At 36.9% G+C, this 25254-nt stretch overlaps 2 protein-coding genes across 5 annotated transcripts; one reads left to right on the top strand and one right to left on the bottom strand.

Annotated features, from left to right (window-relative positions):
- Positions 1 to 108: 108 nt before the first annotated feature.
- LOC110830989 (uncharacterized) lies at positions 109 to 18792 on the top strand. Of its 4 annotated transcripts, none has more exons than XM_087343696.1 (3): positions 109 to 509; positions 13175 to 14194; positions 16037 to 18792. In XM_087343696.1, the coding sequence occupies exons 2-3, from the start codon at positions 14180 to 14182 to the stop codon at positions 18455 to 18457; spliced, it is 2436 nt and encodes an 811-aa protein (XP_087199822.1). In that variant the 5' UTR covers positions 109 to 509; positions 13175 to 14179; the 3' UTR covers positions 18458 to 18792. The 4 variants fall into 4 exon arrangements, with proteins under 4 accessions (XP_087199822.1, XP_087199824.1, XP_087199821.1 ...); XM_087343698.1 differs by having other exon boundaries at positions 14026 to 14194; XM_087343697.1 differs by having other exon boundaries at positions 113 to 205.
- LOC110830991 (uncharacterized) lies at positions 18717 to 23341 on the bottom strand. Its single transcript, XM_022066478.2, has 3 exons — positions 22956 to 23341; positions 22605 to 22820; positions 18717 to 20909 (listed from the first exon to the last, which is right to left on the bottom strand). Exons 2-3 carry the CDS (start codon positions 22614 to 22616, stop codon positions 20415 to 20417), a joined length of 507 nt encoding a protein of 168 aa, XP_021922170.1. The 5' UTR covers positions 22617 to 22820; positions 22956 to 23341; the 3' UTR covers positions 18717 to 20414.
- Between the last annotated feature and the right edge of the window lie 1913 nt (positions 23342 to 25254).

Raw genomic sequence — 25254 nt, forward strand, 5'->3', positions numbered from 1 at the left:
ATGTCACAGTACATCCCAGACCACAACTGCTTGAAGACTGCGCGGTGGTGAAACCTATCGGGACTGGGAGAAATTTAATTACCAAAGGGTAAAGTTTCACGTGTTGGTACTCAGCGTTGTCTGCTGGTGACAGTTGATGTGCAAAACTTCCATGCTGTTTTTCTGTTCAAACACATGATAATATTTCTCTGAACTTCCAGTTACGGTAGGTCTTATTCATTGTTATGGTCTGGTAATGCCTGTACGTCCGTCTGTCGAGTCGATTGAACTTGAGAACCATAAGACAGATTTGGATGAAATTTGATGCCGAAGTTGTGCTATCTTTAACGACTATACGAGCGGTGAGGACAATTGTGGTAGTGAAAGTTATAAAAAAGTGATAAAAAGAGGTTAGAACGGGGTTTGGTAGTGCAAATACAATCAAATACAGTATACTGTTGATTGTTTGACTGGATTCCACAGCTGACATCATGTTTCTCATAGAGACCCACTGCAGTAGCCGTGTTTCTGTAAGTACATCAGATTTGGTGTATTAGAGGGGGGGATGCAATTTTATAATAATAATTTATTTACATTCCATGGATCCATAAGACAGTCAGATGACAATAGGATGTGGAAAAAGTCATAATAATAATAGTACAATACATATTATAAAGTACAATTCATACTACTATATAAATTTCACATAATACAAAACAAAGTATTCACCTAAAGAAATGATAAACTACAAATAGATCTACCCATTACACACAAGAAAAATTTATCACTTATTTGTAAACAACATAAATTCATTGAAAGAGTAAAAGGAGTGTGTAATTAAGTATCTTTTTAATGCTACATTAAATTGCTCCTTATTTACAAGACTTGTGAGACTTGATGGTAGACTATTGAAAATTTTGATTCCTGCATAATATGCACTCTTCTGAAAGCATGAGAGGTTGGTAACTGGTCTATGAAGCTGATTTTTATTCCTTGTGTTGACACTGTGTACAGCAGAATTAGTTTGAAAAAAATTAATTAATAAATAAAAGTATTGCAATTGTAAAGTAAGGTTGATGCTATTTGCGATTTGAGTAGTTTTAAAATTAATGAATTTGGGTACAGTGCCTATTAACTCAAGACTTATTGTTGGGAACTTTAACTGTAGATACTAACAGAACAGTGCAATTTCATTATTTGATATAATCCATTTTGATGGTAATACAACATATATTTTAGTATGTATCATGTTACTTTTAGTGCTTGCTGTCTGCTGTGGAGCAGCTGTGAACAAATATTGTTGAGCCATTCTATAAGATACAGCTGCACACTGTGATATTATGTTGCCTCCATGCAATTTCAGATGTTTTGAGGCGTGCCTCACATTTAGCATTTGCCACATCAACTGGTAGCTCAGATGCAGGGTTCTTATCCTGATATCATCAAGGCTGCACAGAGCCTAAATGATGAAGGAATGCTATACAGCTTCATTTATTAATACCTTCACTGCCACATAGATATATTTAACCTAATGGCTTGTAATGCTCGTGCTACCAGCTAGTGTTCAGGAAATGAGATTTTATCACATTTTTACAGTACTAACCTAACATTTGCCATGTAACTTCTGCAATTGATTATTAGCATTTCAGTGTAACTTTAAGATAGAAATGAATATCATGAATATAATATTAATATGTTGTACAGTAAACTCTTGATTATCTGGGTTAATGATTGGGAGAACACAGATGAATAGTCTGTAAACATAAAAATAATATTTTGTGAGACTTCAAGCTCTCACCCAACCATAATCCAAAATATCTTGTTTGAGTTCACAGAAATTCACATATTGCTTTACAGTTAAGTTTAAGTTCTCTATTGTGCAAACCCTTGGACTTACATTGACGTGACTTTGACATGACGATGACATGTATGTTTCCTCAAACTGACATGAGTTTTGTCTCTCAGTATCCTACAGATCGGGAGATACATGCCTTTGAAAAAGTGACTTTCGAATAACCTTCAAAAATTAAAGGTTCTCTATCCTGCAAACCATTGGACTTACATTGACGTGACTTTGACATGACGATGATATGGTCGGTACCTCAAACTGACATTGAGTTGTGTCATTCAATTTCCTGCAGATCGGGAGATATATGACTTTGAAAAATTGAGTTTCGAATACCCTTGAAAAATTAAAAGTTCTCTAACCTGCAAACCATTGGACTTACAATGACGTGACTCTGACATGACGATGATATGTACGTTACCTCAAACGGACATCAGTTTTGTCTCTCAGTTTCCTACAGATCGGGAGATACATGCCTTTGAAAAAGTGACTTTCGAATAACCGTCAAAAATTAAAAGTTCTCTATCCTGCAAACCATTGGACTTACAATAACGTGACTCTGACATGACGATGATATGTACGTTACCTCAAACTGACATGAGTTGTGTCTCTCAGATTCCTGCAGATCGGGAGATATATGCCTTTGAAAAATGGAGTCTCGAATATCCTTGAAAAATTAAAAGTTCTCTATCCTGCAAACCCTTGGACTTACAATGACGTGACTGTGACATGACGAAGATATATACGTTACCTCAAACTGACATTAGTTGTGTTTCTCAGATTCCTGCAGATCGGGAGATATATGCCTTTGAAAAATTGAGTCTGGAATACCCTTGAAAAATTAAAAGTTCTCTATACTGCAAACCCTCGGACTTACATTGACGTGACTTGGACATGACAATGACATATATGTTACCTCAAACCGACATGAGTTTTGTCTCTCAGTATCCTACAGATCGGGAGATATATGCCTTTGAAAAATTGAGTCTCGAATACCCTTGAAAAATTAAAAGTTCTCTATCCTAAAAAAAAACCATTGGCCTTACAATGGCGTGACTCTGACATGACGAAGATATATACGTTACCTCAAACTGACATGAGTTGTGTCTCTCAGTATCCTACAGATCGGGAGATATATGCCTTTGAAAATGTGACTTTCGAATAACCTTCAAAAATTAAAAGTTCTCTATCCTGCAAACCATTGGACTTACATTGACGTGACTTTGACATGACGATGACATGTATGTTTCCTCAAACTGACATGAGTTGAGTCTCTCAAATTCCTGCAGATCGCGAGATATATGCCTTTGAAAAATTGAGTCTCGAATACCCTTGAAAAATTTAAAGTTCTCAATCCTGCAAACCCTTGGACTTACATTGACGTGACTTTGACATGACAATGACATATATGTTACCTCAAACTGACATGATTTTTGTCTCTCAGTATCGTACAGATCGGGAGATATATGCCTTTGAAACGTGGCTTTCGAATAACGGTAAAAAATTAAAAGTTCTCTATCCTGCAAACCATTGGACTTACAATGACGTGACTCTGACATGACGATGATATGTACGTTACCTCAAACTGACATCAGTTTTGTCTCTCAGTTTCCTACAGATCGGGAGATACATGCCTTTGAATAAGTGACTTTCGAATAACCGTCAAAAATTAAAACGTTCTCTATCCTGCAAACCGTTGGCCTTACAATGACGTGACTCTGACATGACGAAGATATATACGTTACCTCAAACTGACATGAGTTGTGTCTCTCAGTATCGTACAGATCGGGAGATATATGTCTTTGAAAAATTGAGTCTCGAATACCCTTGAAAAATTAAAAGTTCTCTATCCTGCAAACCCTTTTACTTACATTGACGTGACTGTGACATGACGAAGATATATACGTTACCTCAAACTGATATTAGTTGTGTCTCTTAGATTCCTGCAGATCGGGAGATATATGCCTTTGAAAAAGTGACTTTCGAATAACCGTCAAACATTAAACGTACTCTATCCTGCAAACCATTGGACTTACAATGACGTGACTCTGACATGACGATGATATGTACGTTACCTCAAACTGACATCAGTTTTGTCTCTCAGTTTCCTACAGATCGGGAGATACATGCCTTTGAAAAAGTGACTTTCGAATAACCGTCAAAAATTAAAAGTTCTCTATCCTGTAAACCATTGGACTTACGATGAAGTGACTCTGACATGAAGATATATACGTTACCTCAAACTGACATGAGTTGTGTCTCTCAGTATCCTACAGATCGGGAGATATATGCCTTTGAAAATGTGACTTTCGAATAACCTTCAAAAATTAAAAGTTCTCTATCCTGCAAACCATTGGACTTACGATGACGTGACTCTGACATGACGAAGATATATACGTTACCTGAAACTGACATGAGTTGTGTCTCTCAGATTCCTGCAGATCGGGAGATATATGCCTTTGAAAAATTGAGTCTCGAATACCCTTGAAAAATTAAAAGTTCTCAATCCTGCAAACCCTTGGACTTACATTGACGTGACTTTGACATGACAATGACATATATGTTACCTCAAACTGACATGAGTTTTGTCTCTCAGTATCCTACAGATCGGGAGATATATGCCTTTGAAAACGTGACCTTCGAATAACCGTCAAAAATTAAACGTTCTCTATCCTGCAAACCATTGGACTTACAATGACGTGACTGTGACATGACGAAGATATATACGTTACCTCAAACTGACATTAGTTTTGTCTCTCAGTTTCCTACAGATCGGGAGATACATGCCTTTGAAAAAGTGACTTTCGAATAACCGTCAAAAATTAAAAGTTCTCTATCCTGCAAACCATTGGACTTACGATGACGTGACTCTGACATGACGAAGATATATACGTTAGCTGAAACTGACATGAGTTGTGTCTCTCAGATTCCTGCAGATCGGGAGATATATGCCTTTGAAAAATTGAGTCTCGAATACCCTTGAAAAATTAAAATTTCTCTATACTGCAAACCCTTGGACTCACATTGACGTGACTTTGACATGACAATGACATATATGTTACCTCAAACTGACATGAGTTTTGTCTCTCAGTATCCTACAGATCGGGAGATATATGCCTTTGAAAAAGTGACTTTCGAATAACCTTCAAAAATTATAAGTTCTCTATCCTGCAAACCGTTGGACTTACAATGACGTGACTCTGACATGACGAAGATATATACGTTACCTCAAACTGACATGAGTTGTGTCTCTCAGTATCCTACAGATCGGGAGATATATGCCTTTGAAAATGAGACTTTCGAATAACCTTCAAAAATTAAAAGTTCTCTTTCCTGCAAACCATTGGACTTACATTGACGTGACTTTGACATGATGATGACATGTATGTTTCCTCAAACTGACATGAGTTGTGTCTCTCAAATTCCTGCAGATCGGGAGATATATGCCTTTGAAAAATTGAGTCTCGAATACCCTTGAAAAATTAAAAGTTCTCAATCCTGCAAACCCTTGGACTTACATTTACGTGACTTTGACATGACAATGACGTATATGTTACCTCAAACTGACATGAGTTTTGTCTCTCAGTATCCTACAGATCGGGAGATACATGCCTTTGAAAACGTGACCTTCGAATAACCGTCAATAATTAAACGTTCTCTATCCTGCAAACCATTGGACTTACAATGACGTGACTCTGACATGACGAATATATATACGTTACCTCAAACTGACATGAGTTTTTTCTCTCAGTATCGTACATATCGGGAGATATATGCCTTTGAAAAATTGAGTCTCGAATACTCTTGAAAAATTAAAGGTTCTCTATCCTGCAAACCCTTGGACTTACAATGACGTGACTTTGACATGACGAAGATATATACGTTACCTCAAACTGACATTAGTTGTGTCTCTCAGATTCCTGCAGATCGGGAGATATATGCCTTTGAATACGTGACCTTCGAATAACCATAAAAAATTAAACGTTCTCTATCCTGCAAACCATTGGACTTACAATGACGTGACTCTGACATGACGATGATATGTACGTTACCTCAAACTGATATGAGTTTTGTCTCTCAGTATCGTACAGATCGGGAGATATATGCCTTTGAAAAATTGAGTTTCGAATACTCTTGAAAAATTAAAAGTTCTCTATCCTGCAAACGCTTGGACTTACATTGACGTGACTCTGACATGACGATGACATATATGTTACCTCGAACTGACATGGGGTTTGTCTCTCAGTATCCTACAGATCGGGAGATATATGCCTTTGAAAAAGTGACTTTCGAATAACCGTCAAAAATTAAAAGTTCTCTATCCTGCAAACCATTGGACTTACAATGACGTGACTCTGACATGACGATGATATGTACGTTACCTCAAACTGACATGAGTTATGTCTCTCAAATTCCTGCAGATCGGGAGATATATGCCTTTGAAAAATTGAGTTTCGAATACTCTTGAAAAATTAAAAGTTCTCTATCCTGCAAACGCTTGGACTTACATTGACGTGACTCTGACATGACGATGACATATATGTTACCTCAAACTGACATGGGTTTTGTCTCTCAGTATCCTACAGATCGGGAGATATACGCCTTTGAAAAAGTGACTTTCGAATAACCGTCAAAAATTAAAAGTTCTCTATCCTGCAAACCATTGGACCTACAATGACGTGACTCTGACATGACGATGATATGTACGTTACCTCAAACTGACATCAGTTTTGCCTCTCAGGTTTCTACAGATCGGGAGATACATGCCTTTGAAAAAGTGACTTTCGAATAACCGTCAAAAATTAAATGTTCTCTATCCTGCAATCCGTTGGACTTACAATGACGTGACTCTCACATGACGAAGATATATACGTTACCTAAAACTGACATGAGTTGTGTCTCTCAGTATCCTACAGATCGGGAGATATATGCCTTTGAAAATGTGACTTTCCAATAACCTTCAAAAATTAAAAGTTCTCTATAATGCAAACCATTGGACTTACATTGACGTGACTTTGACATGACGATGACATGTATGTTTCCTCAAACTGACATGAGTTGTGTCTCTCAAATTCCTGCAGATCGGGAGATATATGCCTTTGAAAAATTGAGTCTCGAATACCCTTGAAAAATTAAAAGTTCTCAATTCTGCAAACCCTTGGACTTACATTGACGTGACTTTGACATGACAATGACATATATGTTACCTCAAACTGACATGAGTTTTGTCTCTCAGTATCGTGCAGATCGGGAGATATATGCCTTTGAAAAAGTGACTTTCGAATAACCGTCAAAAATTAAAAGTTCTCTATCCTGCAAACCATTGGACTTACAATGACGTTACTCTGACATGACGATGATATGTACGTTACCTCAAACTGACATCAGTTTTGTCTCTCAGTTTCCTACAGATCGGGAGATACATGCCTTTGAAAAAGTGACTTTCGAATAACCGTCAAAAATTAAAAGTTCTCTATCCTGCAAACCGTTGGCCTTACAATGACGTGACTCTGACATGACGAAGATATATACGTTACCTCAAACTGACATGAGTTGTGTCTCTCAGTATGCTACAGATCGGGAGATATATGCCTTTGAATATGTGACTTTCGAATAACCTTCAAAAATTAAATGTTCTCTATAATGCAAACCATTGGACTTACATTGACGTGGCTTTGACATGACGATGACATGTATCTTTCCTCAAACTGACATGAGTTGTGTCTCTCAAATTCCTGCAGAGCGGGAGATATATGCCTTTGAAAATTTGAGTCTCGAATACCCTTGAAAAATTAAAAGTTCTCAATCCTGCAAACCCTTGGACTTACATTGACGTGACTTTGACATGACAATGGCATGTATGTTACCTCAAACTGACATGAGTTTTGTCTCTCAGTATCGTACAGATCGGGAGATATATGCCTTTGAAAAAGTGACTTTCGAATGACCGTCAAAAATTAAAAGTTCTCTATCCTGCAAACCATTGGACTTACAATGACGTGACTCTGACATGACGAAGATATATACGTTACCTCAAACTGACATGAGTTTTGTCTCTCAGTATCGTATAGATCGGGAGATATATGCCTTTGAAAAATTAGGTCTCGAATACCCTTGAAAAATTAAACGTTCTCTATCCTGCAAACCCTTGGATTTACAATGACGTGACTGTGACATGACGAAGATATATACGTTACCTCAAACTGACATTAGTTGTGTCTCTCAGTATCGTACAGATCGGGAGATATATGCCTTTGAAAAAGTGACTTTCGAATAACCGTCAAAAATTAAAAGTTCTCTATCCTGCAAACCATTGGACTTACAATGACGTGACTCTGACATGACGATGATATGTACGTCACCTCAAACTGACATCAGTTTTGTCTCTCAGTTTCCTACAGATCGGGAGATACATTCCTTTGAAAAAGTGACTTTCGAATAACCGTCAAAAATTAAAAGTTCTCTATCCTGCAAACCATTGGACTTACGATGAAGTGACTCTGACATGACGAAGATATATACGTTACCTCAAACTGACATGAGTTGTGTCTCTCAGTATCCTACAGATCGGGAGATATATGCCTTTGAAAATGTGACTTTCGAATAACCTTCAAAAATTAAAAGTTCTCTATCCTGCAAACCATTAGACTTACATTGACGTGACTTTGTCATGACGATGACATGTATGTTTCCTCAAAGTGACATGAGTTGTGTCTCTCAAATTCCTGCAGATCGGGAGATATATGCCTTTGAAAACTTGAGTCTCGAATACCCTTGAAAAATTAAAAGTTCTCAATCCTGCAAACCCTTGGACTTACATTGACGTGACTTTGACATGACAATGACATATATGTTACCTCAAACTGACATGAGTTTTGTCTCTCAGTATCGTACAGATCGGGAGATATATGCCTTTGAAAAAGTGACTTTCGAATAACCTTCAAAAATTAAAAGTTCTCTATCCTGCAAACCATTGGACTTACAATGACGTGACTCTGACATGACGAAGATATATACGTTACCTCAAATTGACATGGGTTTTGTCTCTCAGTATCGTACAGATCGGGAGATATATGCCTTTGAAAAATTAGGTCTCGAATACCCTTGAAAAATTAAAAGTTCTCTATCCTGCAAACCCTTGGACTTACAATGACGTGACTGTGACATGACGAAGATATATACGTTACCTCAAACTGACATTAGTTGTGTCTCTCTGATTCCTGCAGATCGGGAGATATATGCCTTTGAAAAAGTGACTTTCGAATAACCGTCAAACATTAAACGTACTCTATCCTGCAAACCATTGGACTTACAATGACGTGACTGTGACATGACGAAGATATATACGTTACCTCAAACTGACATTAGTTGTGTCTCTCTGATTCCTGCAGATCGGGAGATATATGCCTTTGAAAAAGTGACTTTCGAATAACCTTCAAAAATTAAAAGTTCTCTATCCTGCAAACCATTGGACTTACAATGACGTGACTCTGACATGAAGAAGATATATACGTTACCTCAAACTGACATGAGTTTTGTCTCTCAGTATCGTACATATCGGGAGATATATGCCTTTGAAAAATTGGGTCTCGAATACCCTTGTTTAATTATAAGTTCTCTATCCTGCAAACCATTGGACTTACATTGACGTGACTTTGACATGACGATGACATGTATGTTTCCTCAAACTGACATGAGTTGTGTCTCTCAAATTACTGCAGATCGGGAGATATATGCCTTTGAAAAATTGAGTCTCGAATACCCTTGAAAAATTAAAAGTTCTCAATCCTGCAAACCCTTGGACTTACTTTGGCGTGACTGTGACATGACGAAGATATATACGTTACCTCAAACTGACATTAGTTATGTCTCTCAGATTCCTGCAGATCGGGAGATATATGCCTTTGAAAAACTGAGTCTCGAATAACCGTCAAAAATTAAAAGTTTTCTATCCTGCAAACCATTGGACTTACAATGATGTGACTCTGACATGACGATGATATGTACGTTACCTCAAACTGACATCAGTTTTGTCTCTCAGTTTCCTACAGATCGGGAGATACATGCCTTTGAAAAAGTGACTTTCGAATAACCGTCAAAAATTAAAAGTTCTGTATCCTGCAAACCGTTGGACTTACAATGACGTGACTCTGACATGACGAAGATATATACGTTACCTCAAACTGACATGAGTTGTGTCTCTCAGTATCCTACAGATCGGGAGATATATGCCTTTGAAAATGTGACTTTCGAATAACCTTCAAAAATTAAAAGTTCTCTATCCTGCAAACCATTGGACTTACTTTGGCGTGACTGTGACATGACGAAGATATATACGTTACCTCAAACTGACATTAGTTATGTCTCTCAGATTCCTGCAGATCGGGAGATATATGCCTTTGAAAAACTGAGTCTCGAATAACCGTCAAAAATTAAAAGTTTTCTATCCTGCAAACCATTGGACTTACAATGATGTGACTCTGACATGACGATGATATGTACGTTACCTCAAACTGACATCAGTTTTGTCTCTCAGTTTCCTACAGATCGGGAGATACATGCCTTTGAAAAAGTGACTTTCGAATAACCGTCAAAAATTAAAAGTTCTGTATCCTGCAAACCGTTGGACTTACAATGACGTGACTCTGACATGACGAAGATATATACGTTACCTCAAACTGACATGAGTTGTGTCTCTCAGTATCCTACAGATCGGGAGATATATGCCTTTGAAAATGTGACTTTCGAATAACCTTCAAAAATTAAAAGTTCTCTATCCTGCAAACCATTGGACTTACATTGACGTGACTGTGACATGACGATGATATGTACGTTACCTCAAACTGACATGAGTTGTGTCTCTCAGATTCCTGCAGATCGGGACATATATGCCTTTGAAAAATTGAGTTTCGAATACCCTTGAAAAATTAAAAGTTCTCTATCCTGCAAACCCTTGGACTTACATTGACGTGACTTTGACATGACGATGACATATATGTTACCTCAAACTGACATGAGTTTTGTCTCTCAGATTCCTGCAGATCGGGAGATATATGCCTTTGAAAAACTGAGTCTCGAATAACCGTCAAAAATTAAAAGTTTTCTATCCTGCAAACCATTGGACTTACAATGATGTGACTCTGACATGACGATGATATGTACGTTACCTCAAACTGACATCAGTTTTGTCTCTCAGTTTCCTACAGATCGGGAGATACATGCCTTTGAAAAAGTGACTTTCGAATAACCGTCAAAAATTAAAAGTTCTGTATCCTGCAAACCGTTGGACTTACAATGACGTGACTCTGACATGACGAAGATATATACGTTACCTCAAACTGACATGAGTTGTGTCTCTCAGTATCCTACAGATCGGGAGATATATGCCTTTGAAAATGTGACTTTCGAATAACCTTCAAAAATTAAAAGTTCTCTATCCTGCAAACCATTGGACTTACATTGACGTGACTGTGACATGACGATGATATGTACGTTACCTCAAACTGACATGAGTTGTGTCTCTCAGATTCCTGCAGATCGGGAGATATATGCCTTTGAAAAATTGAGTTTCGAATACCCTTGAAAAATTAAAAGTTCTCTATCCTGCAAACCCTTGGACTTACATTGACGTGACTTTGACATGACGATGACATATATGTTACCTCAAACTGACATGAGTTTTGTCTCTCAGTTTCCTACAGATCGGGAGATATATGCCTTTGAAAAAGTGACTTTCGAATAACCTTCAAAAATTTAAAGTTCTCTATCCTGCAAACCATTTTACTTACATTGACGTGACTCTGACATGACGATGATATATACGTTACCTCAAACTGACATGAGATTTGTCTCTCAGATTCCTACAGATCGGGATATATATGCCTTTGAAAAATTGAGTTACGTATACCCTTGAAAAATTTAATGAAGTTCAGCCATCTGTTTGTTCACATGGAAAGATTGACTCTGTATTTTGATCTTAGGCATACCTTTAATTCAGTCCCTCATTCTTTTCTTTTGGAAAAGCCTGATAACTTTGCTCTTTCTTTTCCTTACTTTAAATGGTTCCAAAGTTATTTATCTGCCAGATCTGCCTTTATTCGTATTTTAGGACAGTCTTTTTCTGTTTACTCTGTGTTATCTAGAATGCTGCAAAGCTCTACCTTAGGACCTCTCTTATTTAATGTTTGTATTAACGATATTTGTGACAAAATTAAGTATTCTAAATTTCTCTTGTTTGCTGATGATATGAAACTTTATTGCGATATAAAATCTGTGAATGACTGCAAATTTCTTCAAGCAGATATTGATTCTGTACATCAGTGGTGTGATGATAACAATATGGAACTTAACATTGAGAAAACCATACTTATATCTTTCACCCGGAAATCCAACAGTATTAATTTTAACTACCTTGTTAGTGATATTTTAATTTTTCGTACTGACTGTATTAAAGATCTTATTGTCTTGTTAGACAGTAAGCTAGTACTTTCACTGCCATGTAAATTTTATTCATACACAGGCACTAACGACCTTATGGCTTATTCGGGTTATTACATATAATTTTTCCTCTTTAGACAGTCTTGTTGTTTTATATAATGCTTCAATTAGGTCTAAGCTTGAGTATGCTTCGGTTGTATGAAATAATCTTACACAGACAAATTCCAATAAATTAGAAAATATTCAAAGGAAATTTGCCAGTTTGCGCAATTACTGTTTTTTTCAGTTTAATATTACACGTAAATATGAACTGCTTTTAACTACTTTAAATTTCAGAATACTTCATTCCAGATTACGGCATCTTGATGCTTTACTTCTTATTAATGTATTTAAGGGTAAAATAAATTGTAATTCCATTATGGACGCTGTTGGTTTACGTGTGCCGGCGAGGCAAAAAAGAGAATTTTCTATGTTTTGTGTGCGCAGTGCGCTTAGACATAGTCCTTCAGCCAGGTGTATCATTGCAGCAAATGACGTACGTAAATGTTTGGACGTATTTGGCATAAACATTGTTTCTTTTGAGGGCACTTTCTCAGTAAGAGAAATGATCTAGATAGTTGCCTAGATTGGATCTAGCTTGGTTATTTGTTTAAAATTTATTATTGCTTTTATTTTATTTTATTTCATTTATATTGTTTTAGTATTTCTTTAGTGTTATACATTTATATTAGTGTTTGGTAGTTATTTGTTTTTGTATGTAATTTGTATTTTTTGTTGTATTTTTTTTAATGTTTGCCTCTCATAGGCTCTTTGCTGTTGGCAAACACTCTAATAAAGGAATTGAATTGAATTAGATGACATGATTTGCCCAGGCTTGTGCTGGCGAATTTCAAAGTTTGTATTCTGTTATAGGGCAATGTTGTGCAGACAGTGGACTGTTGCGGAAGAAATTGAGGCTGCGAAAAGGGTTTTAAGGCTGTTTCAGATACAAGATATAAGAAATCAGATAGCAAAGAATAAAATTTCCAGGCTGATTAATGTCCACGTGTCTGAGTTATAAAATACTAACGATCAAGATGTCTTGAAAATTAATTATGTCTGAAACTGACAAAATAAAAGCCCTCTACTCAAAACTTGTGTTTTAGTACGGGTGACCGAGTGAAACCATCTCACACCCATCTGACATCAGTGCCATTATTTGTGGAGTTTACTTTGAACATCATTTATACAAATGCATTGAGAAGTTTATAAATAAGGGGAAAATTATTGATGTTAGAAATGTTTAAATTCAGTGTTTTGTTTTTGTTTATTTATGTGTTTAGTCCTACGTACTTTTTTAAACATGATTTAAAGTATCGATAGTCTAAACTAGTTCAGATTATACAGAATCAAATGACAATATATAAGTAAAGAAAGCTGTCGTGGGCTTAGGAGTTATAATCCATATATTTGTCTGGAGGCACAGATAAACCACGAAGTTACATTGGAGAGTATTATAATGAATCAATTTTAATTAATAATCTCATTTTACAGTGTTGTTAACTAGTGAAACTTTAACAGATGCGCAGATTTAGCGCGCAGTTAATTTCGTCATGTATTTTGAGAATAAAATGTGAGCAGTATTTTCGGGAAAATACTTTTTTTTTAAAAAAAAATTCGGACTGACATTGATATCTCTGTAGTCTGTACTAAACGCCAGCAATGCACTCTCTTGTTGTCTGGGCTGGAATACTTACTACAAAGTTCCCTTGTGTCTACGTCAGGACAAACATAACCTAGATGACGCAGCAAATAATATAGGCATACCTAGCATTTTCATTTGTGCAGTGCCCCAACTATTCCGATACTGAAGGAAGCAACGCATTGGAACGGAAATACTTGACTTTACGCGACACCACTACAGCATTTACTGCTAGAATGCAGCTTCCAACTGTAAGTTCTTAAAACACACAGACTAAATATTATTTGCCACTTGATAATTAGCTTAAACAGGCCGTCTTTTTTGCTTTATTTCCACGATTGTTGTATCACGATTGTTACATCCTCATAGTTCATCTCCGAAACTACTGAATACATTTGGGGGAAAAAAATTGGTAATGAGACTTTAATTTTGATCTCTTTGGCCCATACATGAGTGAGATAAGAAATGCAGGTAGAATTTTAGTCAGAATACTAAAGGAAATAAATCTACCTGGTATACCTAGGCATAGGTGGGAGAATGATATTAAAATGGGTCTTCAAGATATAGGATGTTGACTGGATTTATCTCGTTCAGGATTGTGACAAATGAAGTGCTCTTGTGTACACTTTAATGAACAAGTTGAGCGACTTATAGCACTTAAGAAGGACTCTGATCCATGTAGTTAGTTAGTGTGACCCAGTATACCATCCATTCCATATAAAACTCAAAGTCAACTTTATAAGATTTCTAAAAAAAACAGCTTATTGTGCAAAGAATAACTGATATGTGACATTAAATACAGATATCACATATATCTACAGACTCTACTTGATTTTAATATAGTGTCATTAAATGAAATTCTTGTTATGAAAATGTCAGCGACTGATTCAGGGTATAAAATATTTACCACTTATTTGTCTTTCCAACTGCCCATCTGTCTATCCACAGCTGTAAATAACGTATGAATTTAGATTAAATTTGGACCGTGTTGTAAGAAGGCATTAAAATAGATAGGGCAAATATAATTTGTCTTCATATTAGTTCATTAAAACTCCTGCTTCATATGCAAGTATAAACAGTGCCATCTTTCTAGAAGTAATGGTACTAGTATTTGGATGTAACAAGAGAGGAGACAATAATTTTAAAGATTTTTGATAAAAAGTAAAAGTTTTAAGTACAAATTAAACATTCTTAGTTTATCTTCCATTATTTCCGTTTGCATTTTGTTTAAATATGTTTATAAACTTTGAAAGAAAGGTTGCCAGCATGCCATACTGTAATGTTTCACCACGACAAACATTGGATATACCGAACTGTCTGGTAGTAGACCTGAAGGTTCAACACTGCTCATACAAAGGCCTACAATTGAACATTCTCAGCCAATACCATTCCCTTCCTAACCTCACAATCTGTTTCCCTAAAGTTAACTTAGCGTTATCCCTTCGTATTCTTCCCAGTCGTCTAAGTGAACATTTCTCATGAAATTTCTGTGACCAGAGTTCAGCTGCATATCTTGTCTCCCCCATAAAAGTTTAATATTTGTTTGATTGGCTTTCAAGATAATAGGTGGCCGGAATAATATGTTGTATTGCATTGTAAATGTGTAATTCCTTAATGCCTCTTGATTAGAAGTTTTTTCAATAATTTTTAATCTGTTAGGATCACTAAATTCTTGGACTATGTAGATCATCTGTATTTTTAAAAACAGTACTATGTTTCAGAAGTTGGATCTGATTCTGTCCTCAGGTTAAAAGGGGGGAAGAAGAGCACCTACTGAGTTGGGTCTGATAGAAAGAGCTAACCCTAATCACTGGACCAGTGATCGAGGTTAGTCATTTCTATTGGATCCAGCTTCCGAAACGTAGTGTTCTTTTTAAAAACACTGACAATGGGCATAGTCCAAGAATTTAGTGATCCCGATTGTAAAACACCATTTTCAGTACCCTTTAAAATTTATTTGTAATCTGTGCTCCACATTCAAAATAAGAATTTTAATATCTTCCCATTTAAATATGTGTCCCATTAATAAAACATTATTAAATAAGGAAATAAGAACAGTCTGTTCTAACCCATTTAACTTACTGCCTTACTAGGAATCATATCTCCTGTTATGGGTCCTGTTGACGACAGAACATGGAAGAAGTATTATGATTCCTGAACAAACCCAAAAAGTCACCTCTAAATTAACACCTCTACATGATACTGGAATGCAGAGAGGATTATTATCAAATTATGGACAAGGGTTCTATGGAATGGGATATGATGGAGGGCTTCTTAATGGACATCACAGCCTTTTATCTTCACATGGAGCAAGACAAGCTGTAGGCGGTGATGTATTCATTCCAACAAATAAGTTTATATTTTATGGACATCCGGAGAGGAATCAGATTAGTGGCAATGTTCCTGTAATTCATAAACTCTCAACAGGGCAGGGATTTGGTGTGCCTTTTGTCCAGACAAATGAATACTATAAGCCGGGGCTGGGGTTTAATGTTACTGGGATAAATAACTACCCTATTACTAGACTGTGTAACTGTCCTGGAGTAGGAGTTAATGCAGCTGGAATGAAAGGATTTTATGGAGCAGGAATGGGAGTGTTCCATGAATCAAGCATGCCAGAGCAATATAGTAAAGGAATTTCTGGACCTTATGCAGGATGGACATCAACATTTCAAGAGTTTAATAACATCCATGGAGTGGCTAGAGTAAGCAACCACAATTCAGGAGTAGGTTTGCAAGAATTTCAAAGAATTGGTGTACAAGGAGGTGAAACAGCAGGACCCCCTGTGAAAGGTACACCATGGCATTATGGTCAGGTGGTTGGTCATGGCGTGTTGGGTGCCTCTGCAATGGGGACGCATAAGGACATGCTGGCTGCTCAAGGAGTTTTGTCTCCTGGATATGAAAATACAATGCGAGGGTATCATTTAGGGGTAAATAGGGGTAAAGAAAGGCTAGCTAATGTGCAGAATCCTGAATTATATACAGTTATGCATGTAGGTGGAACAAACATATATCATGCAGGAAGTGAATACCATGGAAATGGATATCATGGAAATAATGGATATCATAGAGGTGGGTATAATGGGGGTAATTATAATGGAGGTGGATATAATCTTGGTGGTTATCATGGTGATGGATATTATGGGGGTGGTTATCATGGAGGTGGCTATCATGGAAGTGGATATTATGGAAGTGGTCATCACAGAGGTGGATCCCATGGAGTTGGATATCATGGAGGTTTAAATCATGGAAACGTATATTATGGAAACAGATATAACAGTGGAGGATACAGCAGAATGAATGGGAACCATGGGATGAATGATTATTATGAAAGTGGGCTCTATAATGATGGGATAACAGAACGTCTTGGCTCTGTCAAGATTGGCGGTTCTTTACAGTGGCCTGTGTCAAATGGAAAAAACAATAAATTTGATGTAAAAAGAGAATCTGATGAGAATAATAAGTATTCAATAATTGAAGAAGCACATTTGAATCAGTACAAACATGATGAAATACAGAATGATGAAGAAGATTCCTCTGCACACATAAATCAGAAACCAAATAAGAATGTAAAATTTTCTGCTTCAGAAATGTTGGAAAATGGAACAGAAGATGCAAACTACAAAGTGGGGGGTAATAATGAAATAACTTTGTTTCCAGAAGGCATACGCAATGAGAGTAATGATACTGAAAATGGAAGATCAGTAATACCCAGTTATGGAGTAGCACAACCTATATCACTAGAGCAGAAAAATGTAATAGATGATGATTTATATAATGCATACAGTAGAAATACTATAAGAAACAACAAAACTGATGATATGAAAAAAGAAATATTAATAAAGTACACCAATCACTCTGAAAAAATGAGTGGGAATACGGAACGAAATACCAGCACAAGTACAAGCAATAAGTTGGTACATGAAACAGATATGTATGTGGCTGTCTATCCATCAACACTGAGTAATAGAGGATTGTATGCCATGCCTTATGCTAGAGGACTTCACATAGACCTTCTGCCTGAACAGACAGCTGCTTTGCATACTGGGAGTAGTATTCAGTTGCCAGGAAGAACTTATGTTGAAGGTGCTCAAACTGAACAAACAGATCTGAAAAGAGGTGACAGTGAGAATCATTACAGCTCAGAACAACAGAATCAACAACATTTAAAAGAGCGAAGACGTCGCTTGGGTTCTGTCACTGAAAAGTTGGTAGGAGTAGGATTAGGACTTGATGGTTATCAATCCAAAGGGAATGCTGATGGGAAATTATGGACTGGATATGACTCACATATGTATGATCACCATGGTGTGGATTTTGGTTATGGGTCAACTCCATTAATGTACCAGCCATGGTACTATGATTATGGTCAATATTATATGTCACCTTACCACAGAGTTCATTCAGATCATGGTTACGATCTGAGGCAGTTTGGAGTGGACGGTTCTGGTTTTGTGACAGTTGATAAAAATTTAGGTCTAAATGGAAAATTAGGAGTTGGTTTATTATGAGGTAATGATTATGTACCATGTCTTCTGTATTAAATTAGTAAATCAGAATGTGTCACAATTCAAAAAAAAATGTTATATCCATCTATTCAGAAGAAGCAACTGCTGTTTGTAATTTGTAAGGTTTCTGAAAATTGTATTATTTTGCAAGAGTGAGGATAAATTAATTATTACTTAACCTAGATGGCCTCAGCACAAGGATGTGTTTGGAAACCATTTAAAATTCTTGTGATAATAGGATATGAAACCAAAATAAGTTAGGTTATGTCATCATACTAAATGTACTTTAAGAATTTACAGAAAATGTCACATTATGGAAATAGAAACACATCTACATGTCCAAGTGTATTAATTACATATATACCTTCTTCTACCATTCATCATAAGATTATTGGGTTTATTTTATAAAGATATAGGCAGGATTCATTGACCTGCATAAATAGAAACAATGCCAGAAGAAAAAGAAGGTGGGCACGATCATAATCAGTAAACAAAATCAATTAATTACTAAAATTAATACATGAGCAATGCTGATGGTATATATTTCGGTTCCCTTTTATCCAAACCTTTCTGTCCTAAATGGAATTTAGCCAAGGAAAGATAAACCAGAGGAGAGGCAAGTTTGACACATGTTTCCCCCTAATATAATCATTGATATGGGAATGAAAGTGCATGATCACTTAGACTAATGTTGCTAAACCTTTCCCTCATGGTGGTACAGTAAAATATGGTTCAGTATCTCATGGCTATAAAATAATGCATTACAAAATTGTGTTTGTGTGTGTTCACATAAATTGTGTTCATATTATTCTTCCTACTTTGGTATACATATCATTTATATAATAGGTATTAATTTCTTCAGAAATTCTCTGTTTTTGTTTATTTGAGTCTTCTGGACATGTCTCAAACACTTTGCTTCTAAAATGGCCCCATAAAATGAAATAACAAACTGATAAATTGGGCGAATGCGCTGGCCAAGAAATGTTGCCATAATGGGAAATTATTCGATGTCCAAACGAAGTCCTTCAAATGTTCATCAACTGCTGAGCAGCTGATTTCTGAAGAAATTAATGCAATATAACCTGCCATGTTACTACACGTAATGGAACGCGTTATAAATCGAGTGCATCACCAATCTTGATGGATGGCATCTGACAGGCGTTACTTTTAAGAAGTAACTTTGTTATAATGTTCCTCAATAATGGCCAACACTTGTCTTTCAAGTCACATTACTTTGAATTATTGTAAATAAACTATAGTCAACTAGGGTATCTTTAAAACTGATGAATGAATGCAAACATCCTTTAACCAGTTATCTATAGTGATCTGTTTGACTAAATCATAGAGGCTATTTTCATATAGAATGTAATGCATATGTGTGTTAATCAATAGTATAACCATTCAAATCATTTAAATTTAAACATTTTCTGCCTCTTGTCATAGGCACACACGCATTTACAATAAATCTTAATAGGTTCATGCACTCTTTACACAAATTACATAAATTAACACACAACGGGAAGCAATTTCTGTTTTATTTTTGAAACAACTCAGTGGATTTTATAAAATTTTGTATTGGGCGTGTAGAGTAAAAGTGTTCATAATAATTTAATTTTTTAATATATGCTAACCCAATATAACCACCAAATTTCATTAAGCTCAAGTAGGTCTTTATCAAATTTATCAAAAATAGCTCCAACAGACTATTTAATGACATAAAATGCAGATAACATTAATATCCACAACCTACTTGCACTTGAATAATTTTCATATATAGTTGATAGCGGAAGTAAAGGCAATTTCTGACTCTCTGAAGTGTGGTAGATACCAGTGTGCCTGGAAATCCTTGTACAATCTGACAGACACAGGGGTAGCATTTGCTTATCTTGATAGGTACATTCTTTGGGAATCAAAGCTCACTTGCACTGTTACTTTATTAGGTATGATAATTATTTATGCATCATTTCTTGAAGAAACGAATTAATGGTCTCAGAGTCCGATACAGTGGTCTCAGGTACCTCTCAGGACGTACAGCAAGATCACCCAAAATTTCTGGGTTTAAGTTAGACTGAGTATTTCCCAGTAATCCTCCTCCTCCTCCAAATATAGATCCTAGTAGACCTCCCCCTCCAAAGTGGCTCCCTAGAAGCCCACTACTGCCGCCACTGCCACCAAGACTGTGACAGTCAAATGCATTTGCTGATGTGTGGTCTGCAGACACTGGATAGGGTGAGCCCTGTATCTGCTGTACTTGCAGAAACACGAGTGTGCGTAATTCTGGGTCCGGGTTCTCACGTCCCATTGCAAGCAAACTGCAAAGTCTCTTCATCTTCTTTTTCTTCAGTTTCTGTAATGTTCGGGAATCAACATCGCTGTTCTCTTCTTCGAATTGCAAACTCACACTTACATGTCCTATGAGAACCTGATTTATCAGCAACACCAGGACAATGAGGACCTACAGAAACCAAAGACACAAAGTTATTCATACCAACTAACTATCTTCATGGACTAGGGTCCTTCTAGAGAAGCTAACAGTAGGTTCAACTAGTCAAGAAATTCACCACATTTTACTGCATGGTATCCGAAGGTTCATTACCATGGTTACTAGAGCCAGTAAAGAGCTGGTCTTTGTCCTGAGCCAAGTGAAATAAATCCACACACTCCAAACCTTATTTCCCTAATGTCCATTTCAATATTATCTTTCCATCTACGACCAGGTAATCCGAGTGGTCTTTTCCCTACAGATTTTTCAAGCAGAATTTTGTACCTTCGAATTCTCATGTCCCTATGCGCGCTAGATACCCCACCCATCATCATTGGCGTCCAAGGTACAGAAAACGTCTTCACCGGGATTCAAACCAAGGACAGTATTTTTCGGGTTTGTGACCTTTGTTCTTGTAATCTCCTAGCCGAAACAATTTTGGTCTTGGTGCCGTTGTCGTGTCGTCCTTAATTTCAGACTTACAACAACTCGAGCCATTTTAGAAGCTTTTACATTTCTGTAATCATGGTTTAAAGGCACAGATCATTTTCGAGCTGCAAATGAACATACGTACAAACGAACCCATATATTAAGTTTAAGTACAAGACTAACAGAATACCCGCAGTGTATCTACGGGGAAATTCGACAAACGCTTAAATTTTGTTATTAATAATTTTTGCCCGAAAGATTATACGACACGTATCGTTGAATATCATGGGATTAAATCATTATCCATAACCAAACAATAATTGTCTTTATACAGTCATTTGCGGTAAATAGTTTCAAAGATATCTGTCAACATTTTACCCAGTCATTCTGTATGAATATAAATAGCTTTTGGGCTCGTTTTCACTCCACAAGTTATTTCCACCATGAATTTATTGAGTTTTGTTGTGTATTATGCAACTGCAAACTGAGAAAATAATTTAATTAAATATCCACGCGAAAGTTTCATTTATGAACTTACTTATTAGAATCTAGGGGGTCTTTTGGAATAAAAAATTATATTTACAGTCTTTTAATGATGATGTTCAAGATAAGAAAATATCAGAATTAATTATTTGTGATTTTTTGGGGTTTCTTCTCCCTGAAAAGAACAATGGTATTGTAAGAACTGTTTTTATCTGTAATTTGTCTTCATACAATCATCTACCACAATTATTTTTCAATATAAAGAAAACTATCTTACCACAACTCGAACCCAGGACACTTTTTCGGGGTTGTAGTGTTTGTTACTGTAATCTCGCCGGACAAACTTTGTTGCCCGAATTTATCTTATTTTATCATCAGTAATTTCAGAAAATTAATAGATCCCTTTGCGAGCTATAAACGAGCGTGCATACATACATAGTTTAAATTTTACGTACAAGTTTACGTTTCTTTGCAACGATGCTGTTTCAACTGAATAAGTTGTAAATTATATAACATCTAATTATATGGAAAGATGATCATGAATTGTATGTAGCCTAAAGCTGTATCCAGAGACGGTTGTGTTCTGTACGAATGAACTAGCAATTTAATGGAATATGTGTGGACAATATCAGTCGAGATAGCCAGTAAGTCGACCGAGATTCGAACTCAGAACCTCTCGAATACAAATCGGCGTTCCTGGCACGTTATTTAATTTTGATTAAATGTCAAAATATTGTAATAAGGATGGTGGCTTACCGAAGTGTTCATGACGTCTTGATTGTGACGAGTCTGGAGGAACACTGCTTCGGGTTCATTTCGGTTACGGAGTAAATGTTGACGCGGAAGTTTCTTGTGTGTTGCTTGTCTGGTTTGGTTCTCGTCGGGGTGTGTGGGCTCGATTTATGTAACTGCACAGTTCCTTGACTGTTACCTGAGTTGGTGTCACAGTGGGCGGGCGGGTTGGGTAATCCACTACAGAAAGGGCAAAATGGTTTATCGTTAGCAAAATAAATGCAGAAAATATGTTACTATGAACCACCAAAAATATCGAACACGCTGAACCAAAAAGTAAGTAGCATATTTTATAGAGTTTAAAATATACGTAACTCTTTTATTTTAAATTTGTCCAAGCACACTTTTTACTCAGTGCCGCTAAGAATAACACAGGATTATCTAGCTTAAAATATGTCCATATGCGCTAAATGTCTTTTATTTGTAGTTACAAAATTCAGAAATGTACTTCGCGTTATCGTCCTGTCCATCTGTCACGATGTCGTCTTAAAATTACCCTGAGGAGAGAAGAGGAGATTCTTTGCTACGGGGTTGTGATGACGGACGAAGGTTACTCGAAGGAAGTGCGTCTCTGTGTGAAAGTAAAGAAAATTGACTCACAAAATTACCTTAATTGCCTGGCCTTCACTCTTCAGAGCCATTATGTTAACAAGAGAACGACTGTTGTACCTGTACAGTAACTGCTTGCGTGCTTCTACAAAAATGGAACCAGGACGAACAGAAAGGAATTCAAAAATAAAGGATAGGGTAAAGGGAAAGGAAGACGAATAAAAAGAAAATATCACGATAAATTTTGGCTCAAAAATAAACGAGCGAGCTTGGAATAAAAATGTAAAAATTATATTATTCGTCAGCTGACTGTCTTTAATTAATACAAGCTCGGAAAGCGCATTTCGTCCGGGAAAACACAGTTTCCTCGTGCGTTCTTCGAAACGTGAATTTAAAGGCATTAAATCTGCCTTGTTCGTTATTTCCCACTTTGGCCACCAGACCGCAGCACCTCACAATTTTCCTCATCTGTCATTTTGTTATCACCGGCACGATTTTTAGGTCGTCCAGAACATCAAAACCTCCACATCAAATTTCATCCATATCCGTCCAGTGCTTCTAAAATTGAATCGACTGGACGGAGAGACAGATACGAACAATGCGTGATGCGTTCTCGCTATGCAGTTGGACAAAGAACGCATAGTAGGTTCAACCCAAACATTCGGCGGCATGGAGAAAAAGACCTTAAACGCACTGTACAGTTCAATTTCCCTGCTTGTGTACAATGAGCTGACAAACCGAAAAAATAAAGTGTTCAGTTTTTAATCACCCTGTATGAATTGTGTAGATTGCAATTGCGTTGAATGAGGTGAGAAGAATCATGAATATTTAGCAACTAACAATTTGAAGAATGTGGTCGTGGACTATTCGAAGGTACGCTCTCGGAAACATTTCTAGAGAATGCAGTAACCCCCAAAGAAACTTGTTAAGATAGGCCACAGCCGGTATGATTCGAAGCTGACATCTAGAGTCACCGCTGCCTCGATTTCCCCTGTATCAAGAAGCCCACTCTTTGAGCTCGAGGGTTCTTGGCGCTTTGCAACACCAGTTTGGAGATCACTGACTTCCAACAAGGCGTTGTCATCCCACGGTTCAGAGATTTAAGGGAAACCCCTCCCGCCATTCACTTGTCGAAGCCTGAGGAAGCCAAGTGGGTCACTGCGAAGGCGAGTTCTGTTTGTTGCCACCTGCTTACCATTAGCTACATCTTAACGGCGTTGGTGTTAGGCTGTTTTATAACTCTGTACCTCCTGCACTGGTTATGTAACCTCGAATGGGATACGGAATCGATGCCGCTGTTATCTGCTTTGTATGAGAGAAATCCCGAGTTCGAATCCCAGCCCAGAAATAGGTTATCCTGACAGAGGTTGACCTGAGAGTCTTCTGGTAAAATGTGGGACTGTATGAAAAACTATAACACTACTTCGCATTTCTTAACTCATCATTCAGTGCTAGGTTTATGGACTGGGCAGTTTAGAAAGTATAATGAGAATCACACCGGTTGCGTTCAAATCGCTCAGAAAATGGGATCGAATTATTCTCGGGGTTGGGAAATATGTCTACATTCTTCTGCGTTGCATTGTCGGGCGAATGTAGAGAGACCTTTTGTTGGAGAGGTGACACGTCCAGAGGGCCCTTCCTACCAGAGGTCTTGGGTTTAATATTCGTAATTTAATAACGATGCTAAATTGGAAAAGTTCAGATTCATGAACCCTGAAAAAGAAGACTAATCTATTTTTAGTTTTTGTGGACTTTTTCAGTCCCTCTAGGCAAATGAAAGGGGAAACGTGCGACATTCATGAGCCCTGAACTTGGGTAACATTTTCCTGACTTTGTCATTCATAAGTGTTTAATTTGATGCGCTTCGCTTTTGCGATGGCCAATGGCGTACCGATTTCTCCCAAGTTGGTCAGATTCGAGGTACTATTTGACGCATAAAAGAATTTATTCGCCGTGTTGACACAATGCACAGAGACAGACTGTCCAAATTAGCAATAGAAGACAGGCCAACTGGAACAAACAAGCAAGGACGGTCCTTGGACACCTTAGATACGAATGTCCCAAA

This window comes from Zootermopsis nevadensis, unplaced genomic scaffold (assembly GCF_977971745.1).
Source record: "Zootermopsis nevadensis isolate Lab colony 2312 unplaced genomic scaffold, Znev_1.0 Znev_ptg000006l, whole genome shotgun sequence".
In the NCBI taxonomy this organism is placed as follows: Eukaryota; Metazoa; Arthropoda; class Insecta; order Blattodea; family Termopsidae; genus Zootermopsis; species Zootermopsis nevadensis.

Coding starts and splice junctions, on each gene's coding strand:
- LOC110830989 (XM_087343695.1), top strand. CDS start 471: ATGTTTCTCATAGAGACCCACTGCAGTAGCCGTGTTTCT. Junction 510..16,036: donor ACTGCAGTAGCCGTGTTTCT/GTAAGTACATCA, acceptor CTGCCTTACTAG/GAATCATATCTCCTGTTATG.